The sequence below is a fragment of the Pantherophis guttatus genome, chromosome 1 (assembly GCF_059756535.1).
Source record: "Pantherophis guttatus breed Tessera chromosome 1, ASM5975653v1, whole genome shotgun sequence".
In the NCBI taxonomy this organism is placed as follows: domain Eukaryota; kingdom Metazoa; phylum Chordata; class Lepidosauria; order Squamata; family Colubridae; genus Pantherophis; species Pantherophis guttatus.
In genome coordinates this window covers 44515108-44537298 of record NC_142063.1, presented here as the reverse complement: position 1 = coordinate 44537298, position 22191 = coordinate 44515108, and the positions used below count along the sequence as shown (strand labels likewise).

General features: G+C 40.1%; 2 protein-coding genes across 16 annotated transcripts in view; both read right to left on the bottom strand.

The window, feature by feature from the left end:
- The window catches only part of DICER1 (dicer 1, ribonuclease III), a 57241-nt gene extending 55534 nt beyond the window's left edge, over positions 1 to 1707 (bottom strand). For 3 of the 12 annotated variants that reach the window (XM_087872536.1, XM_087872531.1, XM_087872554.1), the window contains exons 1-2: positions 1351 to 1476; positions 1023 to 1200 (exon numbers count right to left, since the gene is read on the bottom strand). The gene's annotated coding sequence lies outside the window, so the exon portion shown is untranslated. Of the gene's footprint in view, positions 1 to 624; positions 981 to 1022; positions 1219 to 1350 lie in introns of those variants that run through there. The other 9 variants (XM_087872565.1, XM_087872558.1, XM_087872534.1 and 6 more) reach the window with 8 other exon arrangements.
- Positions 1708 to 12040: 10333 nt separating this feature from the next.
- The window catches only part of CLMN (calmin), an 87283-nt gene continuing 77132 nt past the window's right edge, over positions 12041 to 22191 (bottom strand). For all 4 annotated transcript variants that reach the window (XM_034418413.3, XM_034418414.3, XM_087872572.1 and 1 more), the window contains 4 exons: positions 20962 to 21149; positions 18585 to 18645; positions 17756 to 17820; positions 12041 to 12244 (listed from right to left, as the gene is read on the bottom strand). In XM_034418413.3, the coding sequence (XP_034274304.1) occupies positions 12082 to 12244; positions 17756 to 17820; positions 18585 to 18645; positions 20962 to 21149 (477 nt within the window). In that variant the 3' untranslated portion in view covers positions 12041 to 12081. The remainder of the gene's footprint in view (positions 12245 to 17755; positions 17821 to 18584; positions 18646 to 20961; positions 21150 to 22191) is intronic.

The following is a 22191-nucleotide window of genomic DNA, read 5'->3' as shown; positions in this document are numbered from 1 at the left end:
GGGTTAGTAGATGTCCTTACATCTATTTCAAAGCTATCAAGATATAGATGGTTGGGGATTGCTTTAATAAAATCTCTGTAGTTCCACATGTTATATTGAGGCATTCTTATTTCTCGGAAACTACACCAAGAGGATCACCAAAGAACAACCAGGGGAGGAAACTGAAAAAAAGGAAAAAACTAAGAGGGATAAATGTAGAATTTTCCTATGTTCTGGCCCAGACATTGCAGGAAGAGAATCTAAAAAACGGCAGCTAATCTAACCCTGAATGAAAGGAGATCTCTAAATTCGGTGTCGAATGTCCCTCTTCTCAATCCACTACAAAAGATTAACTTCACATTGCAAATACGGTAGGTCCTGATGCAGCTTTTCAGAACTCTTTTAACAATGCTATTTACTCCTAACTGAGAGGAGTTAACAAAACCGCCTCGAACTTCAAACAAAACGGCGGTAATTGTTGCCTTATCAACCCCAATTCACCGCACCCAGATGGGCGAGATCCGATATGAAAGACTAGTATAACTGGCAGATGTTATTGGGTAAAAAAATTCATAACCCCCCCATTCCCAGATTTCCTTCAAGAATGCTCAACGCCAATTTATTATAACATAAAGACATATGTACCTGGATTAACCGATTTTGTGATTTAAAAAAAAAAAAAAAAAAGAGGAGGGGGTGGTCGTGAGGAGAAGAAAAAAACCACGGAAGCTCTTTCCAAACCGCGCCACCTCCGGGGAAAAAAGAGAGAGGGCGGCGGGTAACTTAAGGAGAGGCCTCGAGTGCAGCCGCTTGGATGGAAGACAAAGGCTGCTGCTTTTTCCACACGTTTTTTTTCCGACCCGGCGTTCCCAAGTGGCGCCCAGCTGCCCTGACGAGAGGAAAGAAAGGCGAGTCCAGCCAGCATCAGGTGCTGGGCCCTCGACCCTCACGCCGGGGAGCAGAACCTGGAAAGCTCCAACTCGACCCAAGGAAGCGAAAACAGAGGCGGGGAGCAACAGAAAACGGTCAACGGCGCCTCCTACCTGCCAGGTGGGACAGTCCGGAGTTTACCCGGTTTACAGGCGTCGCCTCATTGTGCCGCCATTGGTACCGCCGCCGCCATTTCACCTTGGTCGCCTCCTCCTCCTCCTCCTCCTCTCAACTGACAGGTTCCTCCATTTACCTGGGGCCGGCTGCGACAAGCTTCCTCCCCGCCCCTGCCTACGCAAAAAAAAAAAAGGGTTCCACCCCCGCTTTCGTCGAGAAGGCCCAATGCCACGCCGTCGCCGCAAAACCCCAGTCTGAAAAGTCAACGCCTCTCGCTCGTCCGGCAGCGTGTCCAAGCGCGCGGCACCCACGCGACGAACTCACCTAACATCTCTCTCGAGCGCGTCTCTCTCTCTCTTCCTCTCTCTCTCTCTCTCTCTCTCACCGCGTGCCCTTTTCTTTCCCCCGTCCGCCTCCTCGCCGTTTACTCAATAAAATAAAAGAACGAGCGCGATTGGCGAGGAAAGCCGGGTTAGAGGTCAAAGGTGGAGAGATTAGCCAATGGGAATGCCGGAGACGGCCAAAGAGGTTGGAAAGCGGCTGGGAGAAGGAGGAGGGGTTTGCTGGAGAAATTCACGTGCGCCGATGGCCGGATCTTAGTCGTTCGAGTGCTTTTCTTGCCCTTTTTTCCTTATTGCAGAAGCCGGAGAGTTTGCATTCTCGGGCTGTGTTTGCGCCAACGGTGTGGAGTTGGGTCTTCTCGACGAAAGCGAGGGTAGTGCCCTTCGAATGTATGAAGCTGCAGTCATCCTGCATGTAACTCGTGATCACAAGGGAGTTTCAAAAAAGCTCATGCGTTATTCCAGAGGCAAAATTTAGGTTGTTCGAAATTAACAAAATTAACTGTATTTATCTACTGGTTATGCTGTTCCCTTTCAGGGTAAGCAACATTATGCAGAACATGGAAAAACTGTATAAATAAGCCAAAGAAATAGATAAGAAAGATACCTAAATTTAAGTGTGTATGGAGATTCTCAGCCATCCAGGTTGGCGCAAAGATGCTTTTTCAAAAGGCAACATTAAATTGCTTTGAGAGTTTACTCGGCTGAAAAATGACTGATGTATGTATAAAATTAAGTTCCTTTTTTTTGTTGAGGAAAAGAACAATATCTAATATTTTTCTGTGTTCAAAACTAGAAAAGGAAACCCAGAATACAGGAGAAAATGCACTTTCGTTGCTTCGTATGTAGGTTGGTATGACTCAAAGGTACAGTTTTGGAGTCCATCAAAAAGGGGTTTTTGAATCCAGCAGATTTGTATCCAGCAGACTCCCAACACCCCATTTTACAAGTCTTATATCAATCTCAAAACTGCCACCACTAGCTTTACATTAACATACCTCTGTGTTTACAACAGCATGATAGGCACAGAAAACATCTCTCTAGAGAATTCATTTCTCCAGTGATGTGTCACTCTCTGATCTTCTCAATAGGTTTTCAGTAGTTACAATTGAGATATAAATCTGTGATCCTATGTATTCATACAGACATCAAGAATAGCAGCTGATCATAACCCAATCCAACTGAATTTGTCTTGCTTCTTTTAAAGCCGTGTCAGTCTACATGCTCAATGAGCTTACAGCAGTTGAAGTTAATGTTTTGTTTTCTTAGGCTCAGGACTAAAGATGGATAGTGTAGTGCAACTTGTTTTTCATTTAGGTAAGAGACTGGTGGTTCAAAATCAAAGTTATTCTGTGTATTCTGGCCTATCAGAAAGATAACAGTAAATGGTCAAGAGGAAAATAAGATGTAGAATGTTAAATACTATAAAGTTGCTATATGAGATGTTAGTAGAGAGGAGGAGATATGTTTTTGGCAAGAATGAAGACATTTGAGGTAGGGAGAGAAGGCATCTGAATCATACATAATTGAAGTAGCTGGGCTGATTTTTTTTGTGGCAGATATTGAAAAACTCTAAAACTTTATAAGCAGTCCTTGACTTACAAAAATTCATTTAGTGATTGTTCGAAGTTACAACGGCACTGAAAAAAGGGACATGACCAGTTTTCACCCTTACAACTATTGCAGCATTCCCATGGCCACGTGATCAAAATTCAGATGTTTGGCAAATGACTAGTGATGGTTGCAGTATCCCGGGGTCATGTGATCATCTTTTGCGACTTGACAAGCCAAGACAATGGAGAAGCCAGATTCACTTAATCATGTTATTAACTTGACAACTGCAGTGATTCACGTAACAACTGTGGCAAGAAAGGTCATAAAATGAGGCAAAACTCATTTAAGTGTTTCACTTAGAAACATAAATTTTGGGCTTAATTGTGATCAAATTGAGGACTACCTGTATTAAATAGCAGGCTAAAAATTAATATAGTAGCTGATGTGAGCCAGATTTGCCCTGTAGGTCATTGTAGACCTATTCAGGCTAAACTGAAAAATAAAATCAGAGCTCATAATCTCTACAGGGTTCCCTTTTTTTCTGCTATGAGGAGGAAAAAATTAGGAGTAATATATATAACCACTCACTGAAGGAAATATTTATCTGACAACTTGAATTAAAAGGTCATGTTGCTTTGATTGTAAATACTTCAACATTTGAAATAAGGAGTTCATAGCAAACGGAACAAAAGATAAGCTACTAAATTATTTACTAAATATTAATATTAAATATTAATTACTAAATTATTTTTGAGAGCCAGTTTGGTGGCTCTCATAAATAATTTAATGGTTAAGATGCTGGCCAAGAAATCAGGAGATTGAGTTCTAATCCAACTTTAGGCATGAAAGCTGGCTGGATGACAATGGGCTAGCCACTCTCTCTCTGCCCACAACAACCCTGTGAGGTGGGCTGAGAGAGTGACTGGCCAAGGTCAGTCACTCTCTCAATTGGTCAGTAGAGGTAAGGAATATTAGGTATGTTTACCACCTTAAATTATTTATAAAAATGTGGGAAATAAATATCTGTTATAGTTGAAAGTGGAAACATCAGAGAATGAAGCCAGATATTTGTCTCTCTGGTGGCTCACATACTCTTTCTAATGGTTTAAAGGCCATTTGATTGCAAAATATTAGCATTTCTGTATAAAAGCTAAAGACTGCATTTAAGTTGGCTAAAGCTCTTTTATGTTTGATGCTTATTAATAATATGCAATCAGAAATGAAGATCATTGTGTTGTGGAATTGACTTCCAAGTAACTATAAATAGGATTGCAGGCATATCCCTTGAAATTAATTGTGAAATGTCACTTGTTTATTTGTATGTCAAATTTAGGAACTGTATTTTCCTCATAGAGGAATTCTGGGTGATGTACAAGAAAAATATAAAAACATAAAAACTGTATATAAATACAGTATTCTATTTGGAGGCAAAGTTAGTTAAAATTCAAAATTTAAAAAGTGGAAAGAAGGCTTTCAAGGTGCTAACGAGCCCCATAGCTTGGTGCTATGTGAGCCCCAAGCAAGATGGCAGAGGCAGTTCTTCAGATATTTCCAAAAGTCCAGGAGAGTGGAGGCCTGTCTCATCCTCCCTTATGGGGGTTCACACTAGTTGTTTTCTGTATGCCTGTTTCAGAACGTTTTACCAAAATGGTAACAATGCATTTGAGTATAAATGCTAGAAGAGAAGAGTACATTAGCTAGATGAGGCAGCTAGCTAGCTAGATTGATTGATTGATTGGCTGATTAATTTAAGGAATGTAATTATTGGGTAGAGGCTTTCATTATATATTCCTGGCTTCAGATTTATGTCTTTATCACTGTTCCTAGTCTGTTTAAGGAAGATTTTTCTCTTCCTTAATATAAGCTAAACATTTAATTATATTCAGAAGTAAATAAGCAGATAGAAACAATTTAGCACAGAAAATCCATCTCTTTTATTTGAAGACTTGGAACATAAAAATGTTTTAAGCTGTTCATTATTGCATCCTCTTTTTAAAAGTATGACTGCAGATGAATTGTTTTGCAAACAAAGATCCCATTTGCAATTTCAATTGTGCATCTAATGTTTATTAGTTTTAAAAAAATAATTGCAAACATTCATATGTTGAAGCAGGAAAAAATATGAAAGGATAGAATGTGTTTGCATTTCTATTTATTAAAAAAAATAAATTTAATTTTATATTAAAAGTAAAAAAAGAATCTTTTAAAAAATAGATTGTTAGAAACTGAGAGTTTCTTGGTACTCTCTGATCTTGCTTGTTTTCTTGCAGACATTTCATTACCCAAACTAGGTAACATCATCAGTGATAGCATCAGTGATGGGATTCAACCAGTGTAACAACTGGTACGCTGAGTTGGGGGATGGGGGGGGAATGAAAAGCAAATTTAAAAAACTTTCTATAAATGCTTTTTTTGTTTTTACATTTGAAGCATTTCTCCCATCAATAAAACTGCCAAACCTACCAGTATCATCTGCTTATTGTGTAACTCAGTTTCAGATTCTACTTCCAAAGTCAATGACCATTGTTGGAAACTTAAGAAATCAGAGACCATAGTAACACTGAGTCCACAGGTGATAAATCTTCACAAGAAGTTAAGGATCCACAGATCCTACCTTCAATATTTGAGTGATACTAATGGAAGTTTCCACAAACACTGGAATTAGAAAATCAGGAAATATAGTTGAAATTCTAGTAAATGAATTCCATATTTGGAAGCACAGGCCTCAATCCAATTCAATATCATGGTAGTCCAAGTCTATGCCCCAACCACTGGTGCTGAAGAGGATGAAATTGACCAGTTCTATGAAGCCCTACAGCACTTTATAGAATTAACACCAAAAAATGATGTCCTTATCATCATGGGGGATTGGAATGCTAAAGTAGGAAGCCAAAAGATAACTGAAATAATAGGAAAGTTTGGCCTTGGAATACTAAATGAAGCAGGGCACAGGCTGATAGAATTTTGTCAAGAGAATACAATGGTCATAGGAAATACTCTTTTCCAACAATCCAAGAGACGATTCTACACATGGACATCACCAGACGGTCAACACAGAAATCAGATTGACTATGTGCTCTGCAGCAAAGGTGGACAAGCTCTATACAGTCAGTAAAAACAAGACCAGGAGCTGACTGTGGCTCAGATCATGAGCTTCTTGTTGAAAAATTTAGGCTTAAATTGAAGAAAGTAGGGAAAAGCACTAGGCCACTCAGATATGAACTAAATCATATCCCTGATGAATATACAGTAGAGGTGACAAATAGTTAAGAAATTAGATCTGATAGAGTGCCTGAAGAACTATGGACGAAGGTTCACAACATTGTACAAGAGATAGCAACTAAAACCATCCCAAAGAAAAAGAAATGCAAGAAAGCAAAATGGCTGTCTGAGGAAGCTTTGCAAATAGCTGAGGAACGAAGGGAAGTGAAAGGCAAGGGAGAAAGAGAAAGATACACCCAATTGAATGCAGAATTCCAGAGAATAGCTAGAAGAGATAAGAATGCCTTCTTAAATGAACAGTGCAAAGAAATAGAAGAAAATAGAATAGGAAAGACCAGAGATCTCTTCAAGAAAATTGGAGATATGAGGGGGACGTTTCATGCAAAGATGGGCATGATAAAGGACCAAAATGGCAGGGACCAAACAGAGGCAGAAGAGATTAAGAAGAGGTGGCAAAATTACACAGAAGAACTATACAAGAACGAGCTTAACATCCCGGATAACCATGATGGGGTGGTCACTGACCTCAAGCCAGACATCCTAGAATGTGAAGTCAAATGGGCCTTAGGAAATCTGAGCAACAACAAAGCTAGTGGAGATGACAATATTCCAGCTGAGCTATTCAAAAGTTTAAAAGACGATGCTGTCAGGTTTCGTTGCTATCTTAAATAAACTTCATTCTCAAACGCAAGATCTCTAATGAATTTTTTTTATTATTTAAGAATAAGAGAACAACATCCCTGAACTCTTTGTGCAGCCAAAACTGGCCCCTCCTTCCAAAACCCTCCCTTTCCATTCTTCAACCCCAATGTCTCATTGGCCATCATGCAGATCCATCTCTTCGTCCCAAGCACTTTCTTCTCACAGGAATTTCCCCCCTCCCTCTGTCGCCCAGGTAACGCTATCTACTAAAGAGCAGGAAACTAGGTAAAAGTTCATCTCAGCATTAAAGCAAAGCTTCTCCCTTTTTCATTCATGTCAGCGCTGGAGGAGAACATAATTTGGAACGCTGACAGATGCAATAAAATGCTATACTCAATTTGCCAGCAAATTTGGAAAACTCAAGAGTATTGGAAAAGGTCAGTTTACATTCCAATTCCAAAGAAAGACAATGCCAAAGAGTGCTCAAACTATCACACCATTGCACTCATTTCACATGCTAGCAAGGCTATGCTCAAAATCCTACATGCTAGGCTCCAGCAATATGTGGACCGAGAATTACCAGAAGTACAGGTAGGATTTTGAAGAGGCAGAGGAGCTAGAGATCAAATTGCCAACATACGCTGGATCATGGAGAAAGCTAGGAAGTTCCAGAAAAACATCTACTTCTGTGTCATTGACTATGCTAAAGCTTTTGATTGTGAGGATCACAACAAATTGTGGCAAGTTCTTTTTTTTTTTTTATTGAAAAGTTTTACAAAAAGTTTACATATTCCCCCCCCTTCCCTACCTCAACCTCCCCCCTCCCCCCCTCCCCTTCCCAGAACAAATTACAGGATATAAACTTCAACAATCATAATCAATCCTAATCTAAACAATTATGACATTTCACATCTCTTGTTTCTTCAATTCCCTAATTACCCGCCTAGCTTTGTTACTTAAAGACACACTAAATATCTATATGATCATTCATAACCTATCTGCAATTTCTTATTCCGATATTTATTTTGAATATAATCTATCCACCTTCTCCAATCTCTTAAATATCTTTCATTTGAATGATCCTTCAGGTACGCCGAGATTTTTGCCATTTCCGCTAGATTTATAACTTTCATTGTCCACTCTTGGATTGTAGGTAAATCTTGCTTCTTCCAATATTGTGCCACCAACAGTCTTGCTGCAGTTATTAAATTCAAAATCAATTTAGTCTCTATAACTGTACAGTCTGTAACTATACCCAGAAGAAACAGCTGTGGTGTAAATTTCAACCTCTTTTTAAGAATATTTTGTAAAATCCACCAGATTTTAATCCAAAACGCTTTAACCTTTTTACATGTCCACCAAATGTGAAAATAAGTAGCATCCTCACAATTACATCTCCAACATTTTGGTTGTACATTCGGATACATACGAGATAACTTTTTTGGATCTAGATGCCATCTATAAAACATTTTATAAAAGTTGTCCCTTAAATTTTGCGCTTTGGTAAATTTCACATTTGTTACCCATATTTTCTCCCACTTTTCCATCATTATTGGCTGTTCAAAATTCTGCGCCCATTTTATCATACAGTCCTTAACTAGCTCTGTTTCCGAGTCCATCTCTATCAGTATATTATACAATCTTTTTATATGCATTGGACTTTGATCTCTAATTTGTTTAATTAAATTTTCATCACTTTGTATAACACCAGTTTTCTGGTCTTTTCTCCATCTGGCTTGAAATTGTGGCAAGTTCTTAAAGAGATGGGAGTACCAAACCATCTTATTTGTCTCTTGAGTAACCTATATGTGGATCAAGAAGCAACAGTGAGAACTGGACACGGAACCACTGATTGGTTCAAAATTGGGAAAGGAGTCCAGCAAGGCTGTATACTGTCGCCCTGCCTATTTAACAGAGCACATCATGAGAAAGGTGGAGCTAGATAAATCAAAAATTGGAATTAAGATTGCTGGGAGAAATATCAACAACCTCAGATATGCAGATGATACCATTTTAATGGCAGAAAGTGAAGAGGAACTAAAGAGCCTCTTGATACGGGTGAAGAAGGAGAGTGCAAAAGTTGGCTTGAAACTCAACATTAAGAAAACTAAGATCATGGCATCCTCTCAATTCCTGGCAAATAGATGGTGAAGAAATGGAGGTAGTGACAGATTTTATTTTCCTGGGCTCCAAGATCACCGCAGATGGGGACCGCAGCCAAGAAATTAAAAGACGCTCCTGGGGAGGAAAGCTATGGCAAATCTAGACAGCATACTAAAAAGCAGAGACGTCACCCTGCCAACAAAAGTGTGTATAGTCAAGGCTATGGTGTTCCCAATTGCAATGTATGGCTGTGAAAGTTGGACCATTAGTAAAGCTGAGTGCCAAAGAATTGACGCCTTTGAACTATGGTCCTGGAGAAGACTCCTGTGAGTCCCTTGGACTGCAAGGCGATCAAACCGGTCATTCCTAGAAATCAACCGTGACTGCTCTTTAGAAGGCCAGGTCCTGAAGATGAAACTCAAATACTTTGGCCACCTAATGAGAAGGAAGGACTCACTGGAGAAGAGCCTAATGCTGAGAAAGATTGAGGGCAAAAGAAGAAGGGGACAACAGAGAATGAGGTGGCTGGATGGAGTCACTGAAGCAGTCGGCGTGAGCTTAAATGGACTCCAGAGGATGGTAGAGGACAGGAAGGCCTGGAGGAACGTCCATGGGGTCGCGATGGGTCGGACATGACTTTGCAACTAACAACAACAAATAGATAATACCCTTGAATAACATGATGACTATTACCTCAATATGACATCATAAGGATTTTTTAAATCAACCAATGAATTCATTGTACAAACAAGTGAATAAAAATGTACTGATTTCATTATGGATAAATGTTTGTCTTTTTTTTAAAAAAAAAAAAAGATCAATTTTAGGAGAATTAATGGAGCTTGAGCCCTCAGGAACATGCCTCTTATATATTGAGTTTGAAATTCTCAGGACCCTTCCTTCCTCCTTCCCTCAATTGTTCTTTTTCTCTTCTGACTTTGAACTGTACCATTTTCCAAGTGCCTGAATTGTGATCCCATGATTGCAGGGATGCTGCAAGGCAGCAACTTTGAAGACCAGTCATAAGTCTTCTTTTTCAGCATTGTAATTTCAAACGGTCACTGAACAAGTGGTCAGTAAACAAGGATTACCTGTATGTTGTTTCCTGAATTAAGCTTATTTTATCTTCTTTCGTGCAAGCACCAGCATCAAGAACACTGATAGAATATAAAAGTTATACTCCTAAGCAAATGCTCTGTCCACACATTTTTTTCTATTATATAAATGTGATTTTCAGTGGTTTCTCAAATTACAATACGGAAACATGCTTGTGTAATGTAACTTATGTAATGAGTATTAAGTGACATACACAGTATGATAAACAATCTGTAATCCACTATCCAGTCCAGTGTTTCTCAATGTTGGCAACTTTAAGAGGTGGACTTCAACTTTCAGAATTCCCCAGCCAGCTTCAGCAGAGATAATGTATAAGTTATCTCCAAAATAGCACAGAGTGCTTCCCAACTTTTTCTAATATGAGAGTCACAGGCTTTTCCCCATGGCTGAAAGAAAGTGCTATCTGTTCCCTTGAGGTGATAAAAACTTTGCTGGCATCCCCATCCATATTCTGCCAAATAAAGGAGCTGGTAAATGGCATTGTTCTTATTGGATATAGTCTCAAGACTTTTATTATTTTATTAATCAAGACAAGATTAAAAGATTGTTATGTCAACATCCACCAGCAAAATCCTTTGCTCCAATATTGGTGAAACACACACTCATATACACACACACAGAGAGAGAGAGGGAGGGAGGGAGGGAGGGAGAGAGAGGCTAATCCCAAACTATGGTTTTGAAACAAATCTTGGTGCCAATTCAAAATGGTTGGGTATGTGTGTATGCATATTAGCCCAAATCAATCCACTGCAGTATCAAGGTCTCTGCACTGAAGGTTGTGGAGCATAATTACCACATTTGTCCAGTGTGGGTTGGTAGAGAATTGGTTTTCAAGTTCTCTATCTAGGACTGAGAGAGAGTGACTGGATCAAAGTTACCCAGTTGGTTTTTGTGCCTGAGGGAGGATTAGAATCTGGGTCCTTCCAGTCCTAGTCCATTATCTCAGCCACTACCCTATATTGGTTCTGGGTATATGTATTAGATTTCATGGATGTGCAAATAAGCTAGAAATAAAGGAATAAGTTTGGAAGAAATACCAAAACACTCTAAATACAGATTTCCCTACAAGATAGTTCATTTTATTTTGCATCCTACAAAGCAAGGCATAAATGTACAAAAATTCTGAATTCATTAACCGAATGTCTTCACTCTGTGTAGATCTCTCTATACAAATATATATTATGTACACAAAAGGTCATATAATGCAACAGTAAAATAAGAATACCCATGGAACCAGCTCTGAGCCCAATAAGAAAAGATTACAAGATCTGAGCTTATTGATTTAGAAAAAGGTGAGGAAGGAGATGCCAATGTTAAGTTGTGCAACTTGAACAAAATAGAATATTTTTTTCATTCATTATATCAGTACTAAAACTATAGTTTCCAATGCAGTTGAATGATAGATGATCAGGACAGAATAGACAAAAATATTTCCTTCAGGAGGTCTATGAAATTTGCTGCCACAGTATGTAGTAATGCCCCCAACTTGGGCAGTTTTAAAAGAGGATTAGATCAATTCACAAAGACTAAGGTTACCAGTGACTACTAATCAAAATGACTACAAATTATCACAGGGAATACGTATATGAGTATCCATTGCTAGGATAATATGAGCAAGGAGATGCTTTTGCCCAGGGGTGAAATCCAGCCGATTCTGACAGGTTCTGGAGAACCGGTGGCAGAAATTTGGAGTAATTCAGAGAACTGGCAAATACCACCATTGGCTGGCCCCAGAGTGGGGAGGAAATGGAGATTTTGCAGTATCCTTCCCCTGGAGTGGGGTGGGAATGGAGATTTTGCAGTATTCCCCTGCCATGCCCATCAAGCCACACCACGCCCACAGAACCTGTAGTAAAAAAAAGTTGGATTTCACCACTGCTTTTGCCTTATTCTGCTAATGGGCTTCTGGTTGGTCTTTGCAGGAACAAAAAGAACCCAAATAGGTTTTAATCTCTTCCTTCTTAATCCTGACCCGGTTATTTTGGCAGGCATTACTACATCCTGAAGAAAGGATTATGGCCACATAAACATAAACCTCAAGTGGCTATCTTTTATTACTCTGATGCATTCACAGAGATCAAAGTGGGCTGCTAACAAGCTGTGGAAGGAGTAATAAGCAATAAACTATTGCCCAGAGGAAAATAATGAAGTAAAACAGCTCAGGCTGGTCTGTCCGTGAAGAGCTTCTACATAAAAGTTCCTTCTCTAGAATGTCTTCCTCTTCAAGGTCTTTTCTCTTCCTGGAAAGAGTGGAGAAAGTTAAATTACAAATGCCCATGAGCCAGATGATCAGTGATGACCCTTTTCCAAATAGCCAGACATTAGAATAGTCACTAGAGGACTATTAAAGATAAGGCCTTTGAATCCCCACCTTCCACCGAAGTATCTCCCAGGTACTTCAACTATTATCCATTAAATTCTAAGGAAAGAATTCTGTACCCCAAATTTGGTTCTTTGTTAACTGGTGGTCCAATTTACCATATTTTTCGCATTGTAAGACCCCCCCAAAAAAAGTGGGTGGAAATGTCTGTGTGTCTTATAGAGCAGAGGTCACCAACCGGTGGTCTGCAGACCACTGGTGGTATGTGAGAAAATTTTGGTGGTCCACAGCATCCCCGGGTGGAGGAGCTGTTCCGGGATTACCAATGGGCAGTCCTGTGGCTAGAGCTCTGGAATATGGGACTGGCCAGGCAGCTCATGGTCGGGCTGGAAATTTTACCGTAGAGGGAGGTACATGCAACTTGCAACTTTGCAGGTGGTGAATGTGCAAGGAGTAGGGCAGCCCTCGCCTGAGTGGCTGAGTGGAATGAGGTAATGGTGCTGTTGCAGCAAGGGGGGGGGGTGGCGGCGCAGACGTGCCAAAGCAACGGGTATTGGCAACCCATGGCTCTTTCATCCCCCTGCTGTGGCTTCCTGTTGGATGATCCCACCACTGGCTGTCCCTGCCCCTCGCCCTCCCAATCACTTCTCGCCTGGCCTGAGAAGGGAAGGGCAGGGGATGGAAATTCACTTCATATTTCAGAGCGGGAGCAAAGCTTCATTCTTGCTGGGTCTCGCAGGCGTTTCTTCCAGCCCTTGTTGGTGCTGCATGCACCTCGGTTGCACCGGAGAATCAGAAAGAGAGAGGGGGAAGAGAGAGGGAAATGAGAGAGAGAGAGACAGAAAGAGAGAGTTACAGACAGAGACAGAGAAAGAGAGAGAGATGAGAGAGAGAGGACAGATGAGAGACAGAGATAGGGACAGAAAGAGGATAGAAAGAAGAGAGGGAAGAGGAGGGGGAGAGAGAAGATGGGAGAGATGAGCGAGAGAAAGAAGAGGGGAGAGAGAGAGAAGGAGAGGGAGAGGGACAGAGAAAAAGAGATGAGAGATAGATACTGAGAAAGAAAAAGATGAGAGAGAAAGAGATACAGAGATGAGAGAGAGATGAGTGATCCCAGTGTTTTGTTTTCTGTGGGAAACAGGTTCAAATGGCTCTTTGAGTGTCTAACAGGCGGCCAAGCTAAGTGCCTGAAGGTCCCCATCTCGTCACTATGAGTCCAGGCGCTTCAGCGAGCAGCACGCTGGATTCATATTAGTAGTCCGCAGGATTTATAATTATGAATTTAGTGGTCCCTGAGGTCTGAAAGGTTGGTGACCCCTGTTATAGAGCAAATATTGCAGTGGGGGGAGGGGGGTTGGTGTGGTGACAGTGTTCACCAACTTGTCACTGCCACTGTCGCCTGTTACCGCCATCACCGCCTGTCATGGCCGCCAGGGAACACTGGAACAAACCTTCGCTGCCGAGCAACCAATAGACGGTTGGACCGGTCTCCCAGAATACTGCCGATCAGCTGTTCTAGGCGGCAGGGATCGCAGCCACCACCTATTGCCGCTGCCACTGATTGCTGCCGCCACACTGGCAGTGATAGGTGGCGAACGGCAGCAGCAATCAGCAAGAGGCTGCGGTGATAGGTAGTGGTGGCAATCCCTGCCGCCTAGAACAGCTGATCAGCAGTATTCTGGAAGGCCGATCCAACCATCGATCAGCTGCTCGGCAGTGAAGGCTCCAGCATTCCCTTGTGGCAGCAGCTCAGCTCAGTTGACCAGTGGTGGGCGCAACGAAGCAGAACCCTGACAAGCCACGTGCTGGGGCTGCGATAATGTGCTGAAGCTGACCAGGCTATTTGCTGTAAGGATGCTAGCCAGAAAAATACCAGATGGCTGCTGGGAGGCAGAGGCAGATTTTTTCCCCTTGTTTTTCTCCTCCAAAGCTAATGTGCGCCTTATGGTCTAGTACGTCTTATAGTGCGAAAAATACAGTAATTTATCCCTGTATGCCACTGCAGTATGCCACGTAATACTGCAATGGTTCTCAACCTTTTTCTTCACCACGGAGCCCTTTAAATACCTTTTGTGGCCACAGATCCCCAGAACTTAACTCAATATTTAAATCATAACATTTCTTCAAGCCTGCACAGACCCCATGATGGCATCGGGGGGGCCCCCAGGAGTCTCCAGACCACAGGTTGAGAACCATTGTAATATTATATATAAATACACTATAAAGTAGTTGAGAGAGGCAAGAATAATTATATAAAATCCCAGGCACAACTTATTTCTATACCCTATTTCATCCTCTCTTTACCTATGCACCCACTGCTCTGTTGCAATTTAAATTGTTAAGGCTTTTGAAACAAGACCTTCGAGGATGCTCTATAATAGATATCATCAATATAAACAAATAAAAGTTGTCACAAATGAACGTTGTCCCAGGATAAGGTTGCAGGATCCAACCTGGATCAGTCACTGGGACCAGAGATTTTGTCTTCCGAGCTTTCGGATTTGTGCTGGAGCCCATCTTCAGGGAACTTGTCTTTAGCAGAGTGCTGTTCTGTGTGTGGTATTTATAATGCCTGTTGCAAGTGACTTTTTAGATATTGATTGGAGTGTGTTGATAGCTGGTTTTTAACTCATTAGCTGTAGTTGCTTGTGCTGCCGAACCCTCACCTTCTAAGTACTTGATAGTTTGGTGCAGGGGTGAAATGTTCCTGGTTCGGAGTGGCTCGGGCGAGTAGGTAGTGATGGCGGTGGGGAGTTCGGAGAACTGGTAGCAAAAATCCCTTCCCCACCCCCAGCCTCCAGCTTGTTTATCTTCACTCTTCGGACTGAATCCTGAGCCTCTGGTTGCAACGCCTGCCTTGCTTCGCTTGCTGTAACCCCTGCAATCCATTGCATCAGCAAGCAACTGAATCTCTCTGCCTGCAGTCAAGCTCATCGGTCAGCAGCTCTATCTGCCTGCCTGCCTGCCTGCCTGCCTGCCTGCCTGCCTGCCTGCCTTGTCCCTTCAATTGGGTATTTTTTCCCATTTTTTTCAATTTTTTCCCCTTTGGGAGCTTTAAAAAAATAGTTAATTGGGGTTTTTTTTAGTTGTTCTTGTTTTAGACCTAGCCATTTAAAGTTTAGGAAGTTTTAAATTTAGCTGCTTTTATATAAAAATAAAATAAAATAAAATAATATTTGTGCAGCTTTCTGAGATTTTGTGTGTTTCTGTAGTGTTTCACTCTAACTACACAAACACACAAAATCTCACAAAGCTATATGTGGAATTTTGTGTGTGTAAAGTGTGAAAGTTGGTTTTTTGGACTTTTTGTGGCTGTGTGAGGTTCCTGCTTGTTGCAGGGGCCATTTTGGGTCTAGCACAGCTGCTTTTACATTGTGGGTGAGCCAGTTGTGTTGTGTTGTGTTTTGTAGTTTAAAAAAGGGCAAAGAAGTGATGTCGACTTGGCCACGCCCACCTGGCCACCAAGCCATGTCCACCCAGTCACCTGACCACCAAGCCCTGCCCACTAATTAAGCCACACCCACAGAACCGGTAGCGAAAATTTTTAGATTTCACCCCTGGTCTGGTGGTAAATCAAGACTCCTATTGACTGACGAGGATCCTGTTTCCCAGGCTTCAATCACTTCCCTGGCTGTTTTTTTGCCTGCTCATCCAACAATCTTAGTAGCTGCAAATTGAATGGGTGTCCTTGTTCATTGCGGTGCGAGGCTACCAATGAGTTCGGGTTTCCTCGTCTGACTCCTCTCTTGTATTCTTGCTCCAGAACGAGTCTGAAAGCTTGAAAGACAAAACCTCTGGTCCCGGTGATCGATTCAGATTGGATCCTGCAAAATTCAGTTGTGCTTTCTGGATAGAGCATGCTATTAATGAAGCAGGCTGATGAATGGACAGGGGAGAGAGGAAAGGCAGGGAAGACCACAAACCACCCTTTCGTTCGGATGAGTTCAGAATGAGACTTTCAAGAAACTACAGAGGGAGAGGGAAATTGGTATGGCTTGTAAGGGATCTGAAGAAATTCTGTCTTCAATGATGAGAATTCTACACATCATAAAATAACCAAAGAGGGGCTGCAGATATACTTCATAAACAGCTGTAGGTAATGACTCCCTAATTAACTGCATTATGATGTCTGAAATAGTAAATATCACTCTGACACAATTATTTTATATTTTAAGATCTATACCCAATGTTCAGATTACGGAGGCAAGCATTTTGAAAAAAACTTACTTAGGAATTACAGTTTATTCCACACGGTTAAACAAACCATGGCTTAGCATAATTTTTGAACACGTGCAGAGAGAGAGAGAATATAGATCACCCTTACAATCTTGGATGCCCTTCAGAGTTGTGCTTGTCAGCTCCAGGAATTCTGCAGCCAGCATGGCTGTTTTGTAAATTCAGGGAGCTGAAGTCCATACATTTGTGGGCGCCAAATCTGGGAAAAGATGCTGCCACACATTTCTGAAACCAACCAGCTGCCAATAGAGTGGAAAAATCGAAAGCTCTGCTGAGCCTACTCTGAGCCAGCAGTAGCAAACCAGGAAAAAACAAAAATAATCACAAGGTTATATTTTGCTGCATCACTTACTGCATTTCCCTCACTACTACGTTTCTCAGTGTGTCAAAATGGGAAACAGATTAGTGATTAATAATTGGTTAATATTTAACCAATATTGCAATAGACCCACAATGCGAATCTGATTTCAAACCAACATTATAAAGTGTTAAAAATCTGGGTCTGCCATCCATCAGCCTCATCTCCCGCCATTCTCATCCTTCAAATCTTTCAACTTTACTATTTGAAGAGCATCACAATTGGTATGCTCATATTTAACAAAAAGCAAGGATATTTTGACTCTATGATTGCTAAGTATCCAGTTTTTTTCTATTAATGACCACAACTGAGAATGGAGTTTTGGCTGCTAATGCGGTTATTAAGTCAGCCATCACATGACCAGAACCGATTTTATGACCATTGTTATCCCAGGCTTTAAGTGAATCACAATAGTTGGTAAGTGAATTGCACGGTTGTTAAATGAATCATTAAGCAAATATAGCTTCCCTGATTGACTTTGTTTGTTAGGAGCCAGCTGGAAAGATTGCAAATTGTGATCATGTGCTGCAAGTTGTTGCAATTGTTGTATATGCAAGTCAGTTGTCAAGTGCCCAAATTATGATCACATGACTATGGGGTGGTGTGATGGTCAAAACTTTCAGAACAGATCATAAGTCACTTTTTTCCAAGGCCATCATTCATTTAACTATTATTAAATGAACTGTCATAAATCGAGGACTACCTACACTTATATATTATAATTTTGGTTAGGCATTCTAGAGAGGAATACCAATATGATTAAAGGTACTTTTCAGTCAATCAAATGTTATCTTTGTTCTTAAGGCTCAATGTACAAAATTGAAACAATATACCTACCTGATAGCAGGAGTTGGATATTCGCTTGGGATTATGCTCTTTTGTACACCAGGCCTGCCATTTTCCTAAAAATATATAATCCAAAAGTGTAGCCATATTATAACTATATAGGCTAAGCTTTAAAGTAGATGATAACAGCACAACTAAAGTTGTTTTTGTGTGTGTGTGCGCGCATTGAATTGTATCATTTATCCTGTCTAAATGAATCTGAGAATGACATGGGCATTTACTAATATAAGTACATTTATAACTTTAATATCAGTCTGTTATACCACTTCAGACTGGGCCTTAATAAGCCAACTGTCTTGGAAGTCAGCTCTTAATATAGGTAGTTCTTGTTTAGTAATCACCATTGGGACTGGCAACTTCATTGTTAAGTGAAATAATCACTAAGTCAAACGACAACTGTGCATATAATCTTGCTTCAGGATACTTGCAAATGTAAATGTGAGAATTGGTCTCAAATTGTAGTTCAACTCTTTGAGGGACATAATATTGAAGAGGTATATTATACAATAGACACATTTATGATGCTGATAATTTAAAACGATGTGCAGTTTTGCCACAGCCAGATATTTGGACAATATGAATGACAAATGAACATGAGATTTGATTAATTAAATGCAGGTAATATTAATTTTATCTAATTGTGATTCCTATCTGATGTGCTTGGAATAAGCCAGGGGTTTCAAATCAAGTTTGGAGCATGTTAACAGACAGGACTGATTGCTCCACTGGAAGTATTTAAAACTATGCTATTTCAATTTCATTTAGATAAATAGTAAGAGTAGTACAGGCTAGTTACAGAAGTAAAAGTTCACTTGCTTACCTTAATTGTTGAATCAGTAGTGTTTATTTGGTACACAATATTGGGATCACTGTGGCTGATCCTGAAATGCATAAATGAATCCATATGTAAGTCAACCATGATTTGGAAAAACATCCTAATATTGTTGCAGCCTTCCCAAGCCTGAAAAGATTTAGGTATAGAAATAAGACTTATATTGTCAATCTTTAATCTTTAATCTTTTAATATTTTTTTTTAATTTTTTGCTTTTATGATATTGTCACTTGATAGTGAGATGGGTGGCATGTAAATTTAATTAATTATCCCCATTCAGATAAAATACAATGACCAAAATATTGGTGAGTGAATTATAATCTAACTCATCTAGAAGATGTGCTGAAGAAGGATGGTTTAAAAGAAAAATATCTCCAGTGATACATTTCTCATGTTTCAACTATTCAGATCCCGAAATTATCCTGATAAATGTATGTCTAGGGCAATCCATATTATCACTTCAACATTTCCACTTTAACATTTCCACTTAGCTACAATTTATTAATAGTTTCAATCTACTTGAATAAAGGATGTTTTGGAACACTCTTACTACTCTTGGCGGGAAAGTAAGCCAACTCCCAACTCCATGCATCAAAAGTGCAGTAGATACTTTCCACTGTATTCACCTATTTATCTCAACATGGTAGCATAAATAGTTCTTAAGAAGAAACATATTCTTAAGGAAAGCCATGACATGAGGTGTGTTTAACATAACCCCATTGATTTGCCCCCCCAAAAAGGAAATAGAGAAGATGAAGAGGTAGCAGAAACTACTGAAAGCCAGGGATGCTGCTGAGTGAAAATGCAGTTGGGAGAAGGGTTAATCAATAAGGGATTAGGCAGAATATTAAATTTGGCCCGTTTGATTCAGTGTGCTGAATGATGGGCTAAGGAGAACGATATCAAAACACATATGAATCCACCAAGTGCCTTAGGAAGGAAATGGCTTCCTTCCTTCCTCCTCTTTCTTTTGACTTCCTCAGCTCATCTTCACAGAATTAAAAAAAGAAAAAAGATGTATCTCTAAAGGCTATTGATTTCCCAAACAGTAAACTGAGATAAATTCACTTTAAAGATCTAACCTAGTCATGGATGGTATTCTAACAGAACTTTGATAAAACCTTGATAAATGAGTAATTGTCATAAAAAAATCCTGCATATAGCTTAGCAGATCACAAGGGATTCTTGGTCTGCTGCATATGTTGCATTATTGATCTTCTAGTAGAGAACAATCCCAGGCAGCTATAATGAAGTAGCAGTGAAAATATATTCAGGTATTGTTTTGAGTACAGCTGATTCTATGGACGAATGAATCCATTTTTAAAGGAAAGTGACCTACCTATTCTTCTAGGTGACCAGCTGCCATAAAACATAAGCAATTAAAAATATTAAATTCTACAATAACAACAAAAACAAAAGCACAACTAAATGATTCAGTGAAAAACAGATGCAATGGATGGTCAAAAAAATATCTTCCCAAGGTACATTGAGAGGAGGAGGAGGAGACAGTAATACTCAGATAGCAATAGTGCTTAGACTTATATACCACTTTACAGTGCTTTATAGCCTCCTCTGTAAGCGGTTTAGAGTCAGCATATTGCCCCCAACAATCTGGGTCCTCATTTTACCAATCTCGGAAGGATGGAAGGCTGAGTCAACCTTGAGCCATTCAGAATCGAACTCCTGGAGTGAGCAGTGAGTTAGCCTGCAATACTGCATTCTAACCACTGCGCCACCACGGCTCATATATACTCAAATGTTGATGAAGAAAAAATATTTTGTTTTATTTTTCAATTGCTTTTCCTTCTGTTCAGTTGTGTCTGATTCTTGGAGACTGTCTAGATAGATCCTGCAGTTTTCTTGGCAAGGTTTTTCAGAAATGATTTGTCATTGCCTCCTTTCTAGGGCTGAGATGAAGACTAAGGCCAACCAACTGGCTTTTTTGCCTAAGAATAACACTAGAAGTTACAGTCCTCGGGTTACTAGCCAATACCTTAACCACTACACCCAACTATTTGTTTGCTTTATTATACAATAACTAAACAAAACTTTAAAAATACAATATCAAATTCAGTTTTCAATTTTTTAATGAAAGAATGATAGTTTATGCCCTATTAATTTCCCTGGAAAGCCGTGTACCCAATGATATCACTTTTGATATGCTTAAATGTTGGCCATATCATGTCCTTCCAAAATCCATCTGGATGTATATTTTCTCTTTCCTACTCATTTCCCATGCTATACCTTTTAGGACTGTAGCCAAGAAGACCAGTAAAATGTGAGATGTGGCTTGTAACTATGCTTTAGCTAGAAACTGGGCAAGGAAAGTGGCAAGACAAGTTCTGTAGGTGGGGCCGGAAAGCACCTTGACAGAGCCAGATGGTCTATTGATTCCTCTTCCAGCTTATCTATTAACCGAGTAAAGCCAGGTTTTGAGCTCTGGGGACTTTCTCCTTGGAAGATTGCTTTGTTCTTCCTTTTTTCTTTCTTTTTACTTCTTTCTTCTGGCAGCTTTCTTTCTTCAGCTGCAGTATCAGATTGGTTTTCCATAATCTATAAAAAGAGTGTAAAATGTTCAGATTGAAAACATATGAATTATATTCTTCCACCAGGAATTTATCTTCTTTAATACATGTAATTGTTAAATTCATTAGAGGGTGATATCCTATTTTCTTACTTGCAGAGTTTGTTTAATTGATAATGTGTCATCGTTAGTGTCAATTCTTAGCAACTGCATACATTTTTGTCAATCATGTTATAATCCCTTGCAGAGTGCTGTCCAAATCATCTACCAACAACATATCATAGAAACAAATGTATATATATATATATATACATAACTACACACTCTCACTAACGTACTAACATCCAATGGATTCCAAAGAAATAAGATCACCAACCTAATCCAAAAAGAAACCCCCACTAAAATCCAAGACAGAGAACAAGAAAACGGCAAAGCCCTCCTCCCATACATAAAAGGCACCACAGACAGAATAAGCAAAATCCTCCACAAACATAACATCAAGACAGCATTCTGCACAAACCGAAAAATATCCACCATCCTAAGGAACCCCAAAGACAAAATTGAGTTAGAAAATCAAGGAGTATATGAAATCCCATGCACCGCCTGCCCCACCACATACATCGGACAAACCAACAGATGAATAAGTGCACGCATAGAAGAACACAAGAACTCAGTCAGAAAAGAGGAACCAACTTCTTCCCTGGTCCAACACCTTAAAGCCACAGGACATGATGTTGACTTTAAAAAGACCAGAACTATCGCCAAAACTGAACACTTTAACAACAGAATAATCAGAGAAGCCATCGAGATAGAAAAACGCCCACACAGCATGAACAAACGAGACGATACCTCCCGCCTACCAGCCATTTGGAAACCCACCCTTATTGACAAACGAGTCCCTAACACGACAAATGACACCAGACCCTCACTCACGAGAGCCACACAGGATGTCACCACCACACATCCACGCAGAAAGCAGACTCAAACCCACACTGATAATGAGCCACGACCAAGGACCAGAAGCCAGACCGCAGCTGCATCATTAGCCACTTTAAACCCCTCCAATCCATA